General features: G+C 38.9%; 1 protein-coding gene across 1 annotated transcript in view; it reads left to right on the top strand.

The window, feature by feature from the left end:
* CLVS2 (clavesin 2) overlaps positions 1–16,384 on the top strand; it is a 30,766-nt gene extending 14,382 nt beyond the window's left edge. Inside the window, exons 2-5 of the mRNA XM_072141663.1 lie at positions 2,698–2,872; positions 5,862–5,972; positions 10,335–10,558; positions 15,227–16,384. Of these exons, the coding sequence (XP_071997764.1) occupies positions 2,698–2,872; positions 5,862–5,972; positions 10,335–10,558; positions 15,227–15,317 (601 nt within the window). The 3' untranslated portion in view covers positions 15,318–16,384. The remainder of the gene's footprint in view (positions 1–2,697; positions 2,873–5,861; positions 5,973–10,334; positions 10,559–15,226) is intronic.
* Positions 16,385–16,798: the final 414 nt, after the last annotated feature.

Below are 16,798 nucleotides of genomic sequence, written 5' to 3'. Positions count from 1 at the left end.
AAGTACTACTAGCTATGGCCCAATAACTTGAATGGTTTATCTCAAGCAGTAAACACCACAAATGTTCTTAAAAGTATTGGATTGTGTTCCTATTTGTTCTTTGTATAGAAAAGGCGGACAAGGAGACACCAAAAAGCGCTCATAGAGTAGTATTTTGCAGAAATGGTAAGAAGATGGTGAGATAGTAAGAATGTGGGTCACCGGTTAGAGTTGTGCTAGTACAAGGCACAACACTAGTGGAAAGCGTGAGGGTGGGTACCGTATGGTGCTGCCAGTCAACTGGCTCTTCAGAACACAGTAGTCATATCGGTCTGGATCAGGTATAGTCGGTAGAGGAGTTGTTGTCGATGCGGCGCACATTGTTAGTGAATGAAATCAGTGGTGGTCTTTATGCAAAAAATGTTTTATTGGAATCTCAAAAGATTTTTTTTTCAAGTGATAGCAGGTTAAAAAAACATATATGTATATACGGACAGCTAAAAGTGTGTCCAAATGGAACGGCATCCAAAATGGAATATGTTAGGGTCGGATATTAACACTGCAGATATATACAAAACACAAGTTCCCTGTTGTAGGTTGTTCTGTATTGTTCAGTTGATCTGTATTTTTGGTTGTTGTTTTTTTATTTATCGCAGGTTTGAGGCAGTCAGATTGGTCTAGATTCTTTGTGCGTTCCAAGGCCAAATTTATCAAGGATTTTGGGAAACCTTTAGTACTTTGAGTACTTGGCTTTGTTCGAGAAAAGTGGTAGTATCGGAACAATTTCTCCTAATTCGGCGGAATTGGCTAAATGGAATGTTCTCTTTCCATTTTCTATGGTGATTGCTTTTGAAGTGTAGAAAACTGTTCATGTCTACTTTTTTGAAAAAGGTTTTTGTGGCGACTGTCCCTTTTTCTACCTGAAGATAAAGACCATGCGCTCGCTCTGAACCTCTCGATTGCTATGAACCTCCTCCTCACTTCATTGCACATAATCAGAGCCATTACATTTTGTATATGGCACATGATCCTAGTCATGGCAAATAATCAGCTCTGTAGCTCTGCCCTAACATTGCCAGGTATTTGTTTGTTTATTTATCCAATGCGCGATTTATTTATTTCTCATTTACCTAATGATTTATATGTAAATGGATGCTCTGAAGCTCCGCCATTGATTTTTATTTTATTTATTTATATCTTTATATATTTGTATATTTATACATTATTCATCTAATATGATTTATGTGTTTTATGTGAGTTATTTAAGGAAGTATATACAGGCAGTCCCCAGGTCACATACAAGATAGGGTCTATCGGTTTGTTCTTAAGTTGAATTTGTATGTAAGTCGAAACTGTATATTTTATAATTGTAGATGGAGACAAACATTTTTTTTGCCCCAGTGACAATTGGAGTTTCAAAATTTTTTGCTGTAATGGGACCAAGGATTATCAATAAAGCTTCATTACAGACACCTTACAGCTCATTATTGCAGTCTAGGACTATAGTTAAGCATTCATAGAGCATCACCAGAAGTCACAGTGAGCAGAGGGGTCCGTCTTTAACTAGAGGTAATCTGTAAGTCGGGTATCCTTAAGTAAAAATTTTTTATTTTAATAATTAATTTATTTTATTTTTACATCTAGTGTTAGTAATGATTTTATGTATTCCTATGTTGATGTCTGACTATGCTTATGTCCATTAGCCCTATTTATTCATTTATATATTTATAATACATCTGCATATCTATTTATATTTATTTGTATATATCTGCAGTGTTAATATCCGACCCTAGCATATTGCATTATCCATTTTGGAAGCCATTCCATTTGGACATCCTTTTAACTGTCCGTATGCCTATTTGTTCTTTATCACTTCCTTAGTGGGTATTTCTTGATATTAATGTCTGTATCTCCAAGGTTCTTTAATCGTTGGAGGGAAAAGGCAGATAATAACACAAATGGTGTGGGCATGGGGGTTTGCTTTTGGGAATAAGGCCTATTCTGGGTTTTACTTACCCTACATGCCTAGCATCGCAACAATGGTCAATCACCATCACCCCCGACTAGAACCTTACCCTGAGCCAGTAGGCCCTTTCACTGTTCCCGACCTAGCCATAGATCCATTTCTCTGTCGGAGATAAAACCGAGAAAGGGACCTCTGGCTAGGTAGGGAAAAGAGAAAGGGCCTACTAGCTCAGGGTAAGATTCCGGTCGGGTGATGGTCATTTAGAACAAACCAACAACCTGTTATCTATGATGGTGAAAGAATGATAGTGATATATTTCTAATTTCTGGGAGATCCAGCACAGCATTGTGCTGGTAAAGAATTTTCTAAAGAGTGTTGTATTCAAATGACCTAAAGAGTGATTGGGGTGGAGAAGAGTCAAGCTGTGATATCCTGTCCTGGTTTTTAAAAATTGTACTATTAGACCATAACATAATACCAAGATACGGTCAGCAGCTGTCACTAAACTTATGATTAAGAGACAACAATAAAGCCAGGTACAGACATAACAGCTGGAGTCTTCTCCAAGCTCATAACTTTGAACAATACTGAATCTTCCAGACTACAGAAGGACATCATTGAAAACTTGTCACTGCTCTGCATGACAGGCTGGTGGTTTGTGCCTAAAACCTCATAATAGGTCAGTTTAAATTATATGAATAAACAAATTTTACTATTAAGGCATAATTATTATTATTAATTTACTCTTTTAGATACACACTTGTAGACATTCTACGTGCCATATTGCTATCTCTGGAAGCTATGATAGAAGATCCAGAACTTCAGGTGAATGGATTTGTATTGATTATAGACTGGAGCAACTTTACTTTTAAACAAGCTTCAAAGTTGACCCCAAGCATGCTGAGACTAGCCATAGAAGGACTTCAGGTAAGATTAACTTCTATGTGTTACATAATTAAATTCACGTTCATGTGGAATACTGTATCTGAAAAAGATTGCATGTCCTCAGCACTGTATGCCTTGGAAACAAAAGGAAATCTGTTCCATAAGAGAAATTAATAATATGCTGCAGAACATACAAACATTGGGGCAAATTTACTTACCCGGCCCATTCGCGATCCAGCGGCGCGTTCTCTGCTCTGGATTCGGGTCCGGCCGGGATTCATGAAGGCAGTTCCTCCGCCGTCCACCAGGTGGCGCTGCTGCACTGAAAATCATCTCCACGCGCCGGAATGCACCACCTCGGACCAGGTGAAGGTAAGCGGTCCCCAAGCGACACTTTTTCGGTTTTTAAATGCGGCGGTTTTTCCGAATACGTCGGGTTTTCGTTCGGCCACGCCCCTCGATTTCCGTCGCGCGCATGCCGGCGCCGATGCGCCACAATCCGATCGCGTGCGACACAATCCCGGGGCAATTCAGGTACAATCGGCGCAAATCGGAAATATTCGGGTAACACGTCGGGAAAACGCGATTCGGGCCCTTAGTAAATGACCCCCATTGTCTCCTTATGTGTAGCTACAATAAATGCAATAATGCTTGAATATATATATATATATATATATATATATATATATATATATATATATATAGGACAAAGGGATTTAATATGTCAATCTGATGGCAGATCAATTTCCAAAGACAAGAACAATTATTTAGTGACCTTTCTAATAGTCTTGTCATCTATCAATTAATACAAATGACAGTTTCATGCAAGACTGTCCAGCCAAATAAAGCCTTGATGACTTTGATGTGTTTGAAAATTTCCCCTGGCATCTCACACCATTTGCATCGTACAATAATTTCCATATTTGCTAATTACAAGAGACACATTATACCTGCTTATGAAAACACATTGCATTAGGTTTTGGCGCTTTTGTAATTTCAAAATATAGTACTTTGGGAATATTTTTCTCTTGTGAAGTTTTTCTCTATTTTAATTTTATGTTGCCTTAAAGAGAACCTGTCACCAGACAACCTTTGTGAGCATCCTTCATGTCCCCACAGACAATTAATAGCTTAACCCCAAACAGTTTTTATAAAACTTCTGGAATTAGATTAAACAATAACTTATATTAATATTTACATGACTCCCTGCCAAATTGTGTCTTGTGTCCCTGGGGAGTGTTCAGCACAGAGCAGAGTTCTCCTTCCACCTCAACCTCAAATGCTCATCTGTGAGTTTGTGGAGACGTGCTGGCATTAGGTGACTGGGAGGAGCGTTTTTTCTCAAACTCTGCTCCGTGCTGAACACTCCTCAGGGACACAGGACACAAGTTGGCAGGTGAACATTAATATAAGTTTTTGTTTTAATCACTAATGCCAGAAGTTTTATAAAAACAGTTGCCTGGTGACAGGTTCCCATTAAATTTGCCCTTAAATTAGTCTTCAAATGCTTGAACAAAAATATTAAAATTCTACTTGTAATTGTAGAAAAATATACTGTAGATAACCATTGATATTTTAAGCAGGAATTTTCGAAGCAGTTATGAACACTTTGTAAAAAGAATATTCATGCAATAAAGGTTAATGAGGTTTGAGAAAAAAACATTGTGGATGATTTGACTACGTTCACTGCTACCAAGGTTTGATCCTCTGGTAGGTTTGATGTACGGTATGTTTGTAGTAATATGATGCATATGCTTTATAACAGTGTCGTTTCATAGCGCCATTTCCTTTGGGTGTATTTGTTTTGGATATGGTTTGGCCAAACCAGCTGTTAATAGAATTGAATAAGGTTATTAAAAAGGAGGGAAGTCCTTTCTTCCATCTGCCATAGCTCTCTACAATCAAGATTTGGTCAACATAAAATCCAGACGATGAAGTTTGTTTTAGATTGGATGAGTTTATTGGCAATGTTTACAAATTTTATAGCTTAGTAGTTAGCATTACAGTCTTGCAGCGCTGGGGACCTTGGTTCAAGTCCCAGGGTCAACATCTGCAAAGAGTTTGTATTTTCTATCCGTGGTATTCCTCCAGGTCCTCTGGTTTCCTCCCACACTATAAAACATACTTGTAGGTTGATTAGATTGTGAGCTCCATTGGGGACAGGGACCGATTTGGCAAGCTCTGTGCAGCGCTGCAGAATCTGTGTGCACTGTATAAATAAAGGAATTTTTATTATAATAATATGTAAACTATGTGTTGTTGTTTTGCATTGTGTCTTATGTTTGTTATTATGTACACTACAGCGAAATAATTTCCCTTTTGGGATAAATAAAGTAATAAAGTTAATCTAATCTAATCTGTTGGCGATGTGAAAAATATGTTGTTGCGTATAGACTACAGTTTCATAAAATACAATGGGCTGATTTAACATACCTTGTCTGCCAGTTTTCAGGACGCCCTGGCCCGCTAGATTTACTATAGTTTCTGCTGGAAAAACAGCAGAGACTACATTTAAAGTCAGAGCCTCTGGTAAATCTAGTGTGCTCTATGCTGGTGGAAAGGGGGGGGGGGATTAAGAAAAAAATACTTGGCTAGCTGTCTTATAACACATGATTTTCTTACTCCCGTAGGATAAGACTTCTATGACTTGAGCCAGTGTTTTCCTCTTAATTGCTATTTCCAGCCATACTTGAGGAAAATGTCTTTAATTACTGTCTTCAATTTGTTTCGCACCCGTTGCCCGTTATTTAGAAACAAAGGGCAGATGAAGTGAACTAGATAAAATAAAAAAAAGCTATTTATTTACTCACTGCCAAAATCAGTCTGAAAAGAAATCCAGAGGGTAATGTAAATTATACATAAAACAAGATTTTCATTTACAGTATTTCTTTAGTTGCTCAAGACATATGCTGGCTGCTTAAAAGTCAGAAGGTGTTGATTATTGTTATCATTCCTTGTGGGTTAAAAACGCTCCTTTTTATGAATTCATGCTTTCTAGGCATTTTCATCTTATCAGTTTTTTTTTTTACAGGATAGTTTTCCAGCTCGATTTGGAGGAATTCATTTTGTCAATCAACCGTGGTACATTCACGCCTTGTATACTGTCATAAGGCCATTTTTGAAGGAAAAGACACGAAAAAGGGTATACTTACTTTATTTTCTGATGTATTTAGATGGTGAACTTGGGGTGCAGTAAACATCAAATCAAAACTGCATCAAAAGTGTATGGTTCTGATGTGGTTTTTAGTGCAGTTTTATGAAATTTACACAGGAAAAAAAACATTTTTAAACTGTGAAATTAAAAAACTACAACAAAAACTGAAGTTTTAACTGTACTCCATATTAAGAAAATGCATTAAGCATTATGTAAAAAAATCCAGAAAGTATGACTTTGATGTATGTATTGTAGTATGTATTATTTTCATGAAGAAAACACTGAAATAGTCATATCTATATTGGTGAGTGCTAGAGCTCTTTGCAAAATGGGGGTCATTTACTAAGGGCCCGATTCGCGTTTTCCCGACGTGTTACCCGAATATTTCCGATTTGCGCCGATTATACCTGAATTGCCCCGGGATTTTGGCGCACGCGATCGGATTGTGGCGCATCGGCCCCGGCATGCACGCGACGGAAATTGGGGGCGTGGCCGAACGAAAACCCGACGGATTCGGAAAAAACGCTGCATTTAAAAAAAAATTGTGTCGCGAAAATTTCACTCACCTTCATCCAGGATAGGCCGGTGTATTTCGAGGCATTCCAGCGGACTTCAGCGCAGCAGCGCCACCTAGTGGACGGCGGAGGAACTACCATCATAAATCCCAGCCGGACCCGAATCCAGCGCAGAGAACGCGCCGCTGGATCGCGAATGGGCCAGGTAAGTAAATCTGCCCCAATGTGTTGGGTGGCTACTTTTTCTCAAAATATACCCAAGCACCAATACTAATTTCACTAGTAAGAGAACCTTGTTATATAATATCAATTTACAGGTTCGTAGGTTCACAAACTTCTGTGGTTATCCCATCTGTACGCCAAAAAAAGAAAAAAAAACTACCGAAGCTGGGCCAGTATCCATCAATCTGAAACCAATGAAAACATTCTAACAATAGTTATGGACACTGCTACTTCTAAGAGACATCTCCCTAAATCTGGTAGGGAAGAAAAGGTGACACATACAGCTTGGTGAAACCAAACCAATTGATTTATGGTTTTACATTCTAGTATTACTAAAAACAACTGTATTTTCTGGTGTGTAAGACAACCCCCAACTTTTCCAATTAAAATATAGATTTTGGAAATATTTAACGTATAAGACTAGCCCTCTGTCTCCAAGACTATCAGAGCAGTAGTGCATCACTCTGGCCCACCAACTCCAAAAGGATCTGTAGCACACAGCATCATTATCCAGTAAAGCAAAATAGTATAACAGGCAACATTCTTCTCCCTCAGGTCCCACGCAAACCTGCCCCCCTCCTCACTCAGGACGGTCCTATTCCTCTTAGAAAACTTCACATGAGGGAGCGTGTAGCCACAACACACAGAAAGAATGAGCACAGCCAAGAGGGAAGAGTTATAGAGTTTACAGGGGAGGGGCATGTAGTTGTAGGAGAACAAGTACAGCACAGCCAAAAAAACTCAGAGAACCTACTTCAGAGGGGAGGCAATATGCTGCCACACATTCCTGTGGGTGCTGTGTAACCTGGGAATCAGCAAGATTCACTCAAGGGTTACATAGCTGACAGACAAACACATGACTAGGAGCAGGCAGAGGATGTCATAGACATGGGGAATGTACCGACACAGCCCTAAAAGGCACAACACTACAGAGAGTCGAAAAAGGTAAAGACCGGCACTCCAGGCTGTTAAAAAACGTTCTCCTTTATTCCATATCAATTTAAAAGGAGTTGTCATAGTGTATAATCCAAGTGTAGACCTATTCGTTTCGAACATAGGTATTAGTTCTTACTCAGTAAGAACTAATACCTATGTTCGAAATGTGTAGGTTTCTTGGATTATGCACTATGACCACTCCTTTTTAATTGATATGGAATAAAGAAGAAAGTTTTTTAACAGCCTGGAGTGCCGGTCTTTACCTTTTTCAACTCTTTGAATATTATTTGGATCCTTCAACGAACCTATTCAAGATCCGTGCACTGGACTACACAGAAGGTGTTTTTTCGGCTCTTCAAGGTCCACGTGAGTGAACGGCTTGCACAGTACATTTTTGCTAACTACTTCAATGGACAGGTGGCATGCAGCCCCACAGCTGATAAGGCAAGAGGCAAGCTTCACTTCACATGGCAAGACTCATAGCTCGGAGCATCACTGCTCATTGTGCTAATTCATCACACACTCATAGCTCGGAGCATCACTGCTCATTGTGCTAATTCATCACACACTTTCCATGCTCCTCCCTGCTGGTAGCACTGATCCTTTGTACCCTGTGTACCATATTTTCCGGTCTATAAGATTACTTTTTAACCACTGCAAGTCTTCTCAAAAGTTGGGGGTCATCTTATGCGCAGGAAAATATGGTATATTAAACTTTTTGAAAAGAACTTTTAAAATCAAAGATGGGCTTGGCTCTGTTGAGCCCATGATATTAAAAAGCAGGGGCGTAACTTGAGGGGGTGAGAGGTTGCGGTCGCACCAGGGCCCAAGAGGTTTAGAGGGCCTTTAAGGTGTCACTTTCTCATATGAGAAGACTATTACTATAAACCATACATTATAGTCTGGGGCCTGGCAAAAACTTTGCACTGGGGCCCATCAGTTTCTAGTTACACCACTGTGTTGCCTGTGGTAAAACTTTCCTTGACATTACTTACTGAATATTTATTTCTTTCCTAGAAACTTTGTTTTCTTGCAGTGTTTTTCCAATTTGAAATAGCTTTTCTTTAACATCTTGCCACCCAGCCACAAATATACCTGTCACTGAACTCTGCTAGTTAATGCTCAGTGATGGATATAACTAACTACAAACCCAGTGTAACACTCAATGTCAGAGTGATTTCCAATTGTGGGTGTTTAACCTGTTAAATGCTGCAGTCATAAAAATAAATGAATAAATATGCCCCAAAGTCCCCACTACACATAAAAGTTTCATATAATAGCAAAAAATGTAAAATCATCACACAAACCCTACACATATGTATCGTTACAGCCATCCGTAATGACCTATACAGTAAAACTATTCATTAATGAACCCATAAGATGAATGCCATAAAATAAACTTGAAAAAAATTTAGATTTTTACCTATTTCATCCCACAAAAAAAGCAAAAAAAAATGATCTGCTTCAGAAGAGTACTGGTACCCAAGTACAAAATAAAGCCACAGTCAGTTCTAGGTACAAAAAAATAAAAAGTAAAAATCAATTACAGTATTGATATTTTCTAGAGCATAGGAACCTCGGAGCATCACTGAAAAATGCATCTCATCCTGGAATAAATAAACTTTCAAATGACCAAATTAATGTCCAAACAAGTATTTTAAAGCTTACTAAAAACAGTTACATCCTATAAGACAAAACTTGATACTGCATGGCTCTCCTTTCCTTCTGTGTTCCCATTCAACATTCACATGTGGGGTGACTCCATATTTGGGAGAAATGGCATAACAAATTTTAAGGGGCTTCTCCTTTTTATCTTTTGTAAAAAATGTAAATTTGAAGGCTAAATAAACATTTTACTGACAAAATTTCACTTTTTGTTTTAGTTACTTTGAAGCTCTCAAAGGGTTAACAAGCTTCCTAAAAGCTGTTATTAATAGTATGAGGGGAAATGGGGTAATATATAGTGTGTTTCTAATATATATATTTAAGGTCAGAAAACTACCTGAATGAAAAGAAGATCATTTATTGTTTTTTTTATTTTTATTTTTTTTAATAAATAAGTGCAAAACATATCAATCAAAGTTTAGCACTAACATGAAATACAAATATGTGACAAATCTCAAAATCACTTTGATAAATTAAAGTGTTAAAAATTTATAACAATATAAAGTAACACATTTCAGATTAAAAAATATGGGGCTGAACCTTAAGCTACCAAATAGCTGCATCCGCAATGAGTTAAAAGAAGAATCTAACTGTATTAATATTGTTGCTTAAAGGGGTTTTCCAGAAACTAAAGATAGGCCCTATTCATGGGATAGGGCCTAACTTGCTGATTAGGGGGGGGTCCTGAGAGCCCCACAGATTGCGAGAACGAGTGGTCCGTCCACGCTTGGCCATTCTGCTGACGGAAATTGCAGAGAGTAAAGCTCACTGATCGATTCTCGCGGTCTGTGGGGGTCTCAGCACTGAAACCCCCACTGATCACTGATCAACAAGTTTTTTCATGTATAGTACTTCAAAAATGCCATAAAAAAATTCCTTCTAAATGAACTAAATAGAATTTTAGAACTAAATTAAATGCATTGATGTCAATTTATGCATATGCTTTCTTATTGTAAGATTAATTATGAATAATGAATATAATGAGTATTTGTTTGCATGTTTTCTTTGATAGATATTTTTACATGGTAATAATCTCAATAGCTTGCATCAGTTGATCCACCCTGAGATTTTGCCTTCAGAATTTGGAGGAATGTTACCACCATATGACATGGGAACATGGGCAAGAACACTATTGGACCATGAGTATGATGATGAAAACGAATACAGTGTAGACTCGTATACCATGCCTGCAAAACTAGATATGGAAAAGGATTTGTCTCCTAAAAACATGAAAAGGTACAGTGCACTTTTTTGTTTTCATAAGTCATATTCTTTGCAAAACTGCCAGTTACAAAATGTATAGCATAAAGAAATTTATTCAACAAATTGCAAATATTTATTGGGTACTGAAGACCAAAAATATTATGATCTATGTATAGTATAAGTAAGGCTCCATGCACACATCTGGGCCGAATCACATGCTGGATGGTGATGGACAAGGTGAGCACTCCTCAACCCTCCAAACTTCATAGAGAACCAGGAGGTTGCATTGCAAATGGGCAGAAATAGGACCTGCTCTATCATTTATCACAAGGCTGGTCACTTGTTCACAATGAGGTGAGACTATTTGTGCTCACCGCACTCTGACCGGGAGTAATATACTTCTATGGGGTCCTCGATCTGCCTGCAATTGGCCAGGTACATGGGCAGCTGCTGGTACCTTCTATTTCATTATGGAGGTTAATGTAATTGTACCGCCCTCTATATTCTCCTTTATCGTCTATTAAACATTGAGTATACAGGCAGGAAGGCTAAGTTTGGATTGTTTAAAATTGCACATCATTATGATAGAAATGATTTACTGAAGCTGTGACAGTGTTTCTACCCCCTCTGGGGTGTGGAATAGTCCATGCAATTTCTTCATTCAAGAAGTCAGATTGTCTGAGCTTCTGTAACATACAGGCAATTATAATGCTGGAATGCAATGGAAGAAATGATTCCATGAATTTTTACTTAGTAAGAAAAAATAACTATAAAATTCCTGTCTAAATTAATAAACCTAATATATAAAGTTGAGTGTATGGTTATTTGTGTATATATGTCCTCTAAAGCAATCGGTACCATATCGTTTCCAATCACCAAATTTTGCTCTGTGACTCAGTGAATGTCATAGACTAGATTTTGAATCAAAATTTCACCCTACGCTTTCCAAAATGCACTTATTAACCACCATATACAGGAGCCATTGTCTGCTGCTGCTGCTGCTGTGGGAGTTAGCAGTTGAGCCATGATTGGTTAATGTTTTGCCACAGGTCATTAATAGGATCTCTGATATTTGATTGGTTACTATAGGCAATGATTATAAGACAGCTTATGTGTGAACTAATATGGATAGTGATAGAGACAAAGACAGGCAGGGAGAGTAAGTGACAGGCAGGGAGAGTGAGTGAGTGGCAGAGAGACAGGCAGAGAGAGTGAGAGAGAGACAGGCAGGGAGAGTTACAGAGAGATAGGTAGGGACAATGAGTGAGAAACAGGCAGGGTGAGTGAGTGAGAGATAGGCAAGAAGAGTGGGTCAGACACAGGCAGAGAGAGTGAGTAGGTGACAGAGAGACAGGCATTGAAAGTGAGTGAGTGACAGAGAGACAGGCAGGGTGAGTGACAGAGAGACAGGCATTGAAAGTGAGTGAGTGACAGAGAGACAGGCAGGGTGAGTGACAGAGAGACAGGCATGGAGAGAGACAGAGAGACAGGCAGGGAGAGTGAAAGATAGGTAGGCAGGGAGAGTGACAGTGAGACAGGCAGGGAGAGTGAGAGACAGAGCGACAGGCAGGGAGAGTGAGTGAGAGACAGAGAGACAGGCAGGGAGAGGGATTGAATGAGAGACAGACAGGGAGAGATATATACATAGATAGATATAAAATATTTTTTGTTAACTGATTCTGTTATAGCTATAGCTTATAGCTTATATTTACTATTCCGGGCAACACCTAAATCTACTTCCAGTAGTTATACATAATTCGAAAAATAGTTGCATAGTAAAAGAAAAGGATTTTTTTATCCCTCTTGGCATGAAAAAACCCACTATGAAGCACAGTCACTGGAAACATTACCATTTGCTCTGAAAGGATTTATTGAGGGAGTTCTTTAACATCTCCAACAACTCCATTTCTTACTATGATTTAGTAGGAATTAATCCACTGATACCAGTTTAGATTTTTTTCTCTAGTCTTTACCAATTCCAGACTACCACTATTCAACTCATAGTCAAATGCCTATCTAGCATATTAGATGCCAAAACTAACATAATCAGAACACCCACCTGATTATAAAAAGCAGATTTTATATATTGGGTGCTGAAACTAATTACCGTATATACTCGAGTATAAGCCGACCCGAGTATAAGCCGAGACCCCTAATTTTACCACCAAAAACTGGAAAAACCTATTGACTCGAGTATAAGCCGAGGCTGTAGTATACAGCCAGCCTGCCCCCTGTAGTATACAGCCAGCCTGCCCCCTGTAGTATACAGCCAGCCTACCCCCTGTAGCATACAGCCTGCCCCAAGTAGTATACAGCCTGCCCCCATGTAGTATACAGCCTGCCCCAATAGTAGTATACAGCCTGCCCCAATAGTAGTATACAGCCTGCCCCCATGTAGTATACAGCCTGCCCCAATAGTAGTATACAGCCTGCCCCAACAGTAGTATACAGCCTGCCCCCAGTATGCCAAGTGAATAAAAAAAACAAACTTAATACTCACCCTCCGACGATACTCACCTTTGATGCTTGGCACGGCTCCCGTTCCTCGGCGGTGGCTCCCGGTCCTGGCGGCGGCTTCCGAACCTCGGTGGCAGCTCCTCTCTTCTTTCTTCACTGGCGGCTCCCGGTCACTTCGCTAGCCGGCAGTCGCGTCCATGCGATCTGCGGGCGGGCGCACACTATGTTGCGGCAGTGTGGCCACCGATGACGTCATCAGCGGCGACAGCGCCGCATCTTAGTGTGCGCCCGACTGCCGGCTAGCGAAGTAAGCAAAGAGCCCGGGAGCCGCCAGTGAAGAAGGAAGAGAGGAGCGGAGCCGCTGCCGAGAATCGGGAGCTGCCGCCGAGGATCCGGACACCGGAAGGTGAGTATTATTATTATTTTTTTACTCGTTTTTGTTTTTTTAGTTGACTCGTGTATAAGCCGAGGTGAGGTTTTTCAGCACATTTTTTGTGCTGAAAATCTTGGCTTATACACGAGTATATACGGTAAATTGATTTGTAGGGAATTGTGAGGGCTATGGAATAAATTTCCATCTGTGATGGAATCAGTAGAGTGACAGCTATTAAAGAATTGGAAAAAGGTGTAGTGAAAGGGAACCACTCACCACATTTTCACAGCTACAGCTGGTGGCAGTTTCCCATAGAGTCCTAATATCCAACTGACACACTCTTTTTAGCTAAAAATTGTTTTCCTCAAATCCCTATAAATCAACTTTATCTTATGTTACCTGGCATCAGAGCGGACATGCCTGGAGTAGCTGGCTCCTCCCATCATGTAGCAGTGAGATCTGTCAATCAAGAAGAAGGAGGCAGTGCAATGCAAGTAAATACTGAATATGCAGGGCTTCATTAGACTCACTTAGTGGGATGGACTCACATCAGGTTTACAAACAGGTTTTTTAACATTACATTCATGGAAAGCAATTTGCATGACAAAATTTTAGGAACAGGACTACAGCCAACTTTGGGTGAGCCGTTACTGTATTGTTTTTTCTTCTTTTTTCGAATTTGCATGACAGTTACTCCTTAAAAATGATGAGACAACTATTATAAATCTGAACTGTAGTACACTTCTGTATCCCGGAGTACAACTTAAAAGCAAATCTATTACAGATGTACTGGGCAGAGCCTTTGAAAAAACATATTTTCTATTAATACATACAGAGCCTCAGTGCGCCTCTTCTCAGAGAACAACAGCCTCCTCATGGTAGTTTTATATACAGCCCTCTCATAGTTACACTATATACAGCCCCACATGGCTCTATTAAATACAGCCCCACATGGTTATATATACTGAGTTTCAGCTGTGTCGACCCCCTTGGGCCCCAGCAGTTGCCCAGATATGCCTGGTGCAGGTGTCGGGTCTGAATACATATTATATCACCATAACAAGTCTAAAGATAAATGTAGATTTTGGACCTGACTAAAAATTTTCATATAGGATTTATATATCTTGTTTATAGTATTTCCAAAGATGTGATGAAGAAAAGCTTGAGAGAGAATGGGAAGAATTTCCACTGGCGCTTTGCCACCCGGACCTACTACTAGACTTTGGCCTCTTAGTGGATCCGCACACAATCTCCACCAGGTCGGACCTGTTTAGAAAATGTCTGACATGACAGAGATTTCATCTACAGTCTCCGACCTTATTCCAGCAGAGACTAAATTAAATGCGGCAGGCTGGGAAGCCCCTGATTGTCAGCCTGCCCCCCTCCCCGACTCGCTCAAAGTGTCATATAGAGTGGAAACAGGTTCTGAACTGGCAGGGTTGGGAAAATTTACAACCACAGACGTAGCTGTGCGATAAGTAAAAGAAACATCATTGGAATGTTTCGGACACTGGTTAATGAAACTACATGTCCAGTTGAGTATAAATAATGTAACCTAGATTACTAGTATTCATAATTCATAAACTGTATTTATTACCAGACCTATATATAGTTTACCATAGTGGATCCAGGAAGGCTTGAATTCTAATAGAACAGTATCTCAGCTATTTCTTATTCATATGCATGTTGCTAAGCAAACGAAGAAATACAGTACTGGGTGGTGTGCTCTTTCCTGGCTATGAATATGTATCGAATTTGAAATGTTTTCCATTGCAAATTGTAGACATAATTGAATGTCAAGACATTATCCTCAGGGCCTTTGGGAACATTATTCTGTAAATCTAAAAACATTCCTTTTTTCTGGTTTGCAGATCTCAGTCAGTAGTGGATCCTGGGGTGTTAAAACACAATGACAAAAATGAAGACGATAACACGCAGCAGCCCTTACTGTCTCTCGACTAGTGCGATATCTGCAATGCTCGTGATTTCGGAAAGGAGGGATTGTTTCCAAAATTAAACACTGCACAGGAATGTACCACCTGGAAATGTATCATACATGTTAATGTTGCATAATGTAATATTATAAAGTTTTCTCTACTGTACAAGTGTTACGGGGGTCACCGATTAAGGCTTTTATTCTGTAAGTGCCAACTTGTCGTCTGTAAATAGAATCCAAAGTATCTCTGTAAATTTATAAGCACTCATTGAACACCTCTGTGAAAGAATGATATTTCACCAATCCATATTCAAATTTGTGCAATGTAAAAAAAATGATATGAAAGACAAAAATATATTATTATAGCAGGGCCCATCCTTTTATATAAAGCCATATAGCAGCTTCCTCACTGCGTTTAATTTTGAAGATTACATAAAGACATTTCAGCGTTGATTGTTTTTGTAAAGTTGGAGAAGGTCCTTGCAGGAGATGTCTTAGGGAGACACAGCACAGCACGCTGGCTTTATGGGACAAAAGAGTCAAACCAATATGTAATGTGCCAAACTGGTTTGTTATAGAGACTTATAGAGGTTATAGATTTACTTTTCTTCTCTTTTTATTTATTCTTATTTCTACATTATTTGCTCAAGTATTTGCTCCATGTAAAGCAGTGCCACTGAGTAGAAACTATTGAAACAATTTTTAGAATCAGATAAATTTGTCAAGCAGTGCTTCTCAAAAACAGAACTATTTCATTGTTGAAGGTAGTTAAGTCTTCAGTATTGTACTTCAGTTACCAGGGTTTGTTGTGTTCACAGACCGTAAAACAATCACCCTCTCAATTTTGTTGATGTTACCCTTTTGTGCTTTTTTACGGTGCTTTTGGTCAATGTCCAAAGTGTTATTCACAGCTTTATTGATGATGATTATTATAATACACAGGAAGGAGGAGGTGTTGCCATAGCTTCCTCTTTTAGTAGCTTGTTTAAGGCGAATTCATTTTGTCATTGTTAGCTATTGTATTATGTGATGTGCTATGTTTTCAATCATCATTTCACTAATTTAAAATATTAAAGTTACCACTTCTAAATACTACCAATTACTACCCATTTTCCATGCAATTTTTTCAATATAATTTGTAAATTTTTCTAGTTTTTATGTATCCTATAACTATGATGGTGTATTTTCTATGTGTTATATATCACATTTATTTCCATAACACCAATAACAAGTACTTGACTATACTGTAGTAGCTGAAGATGTTTGGATGGCCATTTGAATACTTCCAGAAGCTTGGATATTTTAGCAGTGTTTTAAAAGCCTACTTTTTGTTCATCTTCTCAAAGTATTACCATAGCTTGTATTACAGTATTTGTTATCACCTGTGTATTTTAATGACTGGTTTCATGGTGTAGGTATAAATGGCTTCAAATTTCCGTTATCACATTACATACATCACACCACATCACATACATTGCTATAAGCCATACTGTTAATTTGTGTGTTT

Source organism: Engystomops pustulosus, chromosome 3 (assembly GCF_040894005.1).
Source record: "Engystomops pustulosus chromosome 3, aEngPut4.maternal, whole genome shotgun sequence".
NCBI lineage: Eukaryota > Metazoa > Chordata > Amphibia > Anura > Leptodactylidae > Engystomops > Engystomops pustulosus.
Note: the sequence above shows the minus strand (reverse complement) of the source record. Positions and strands in the feature narration are given on the sequence as shown.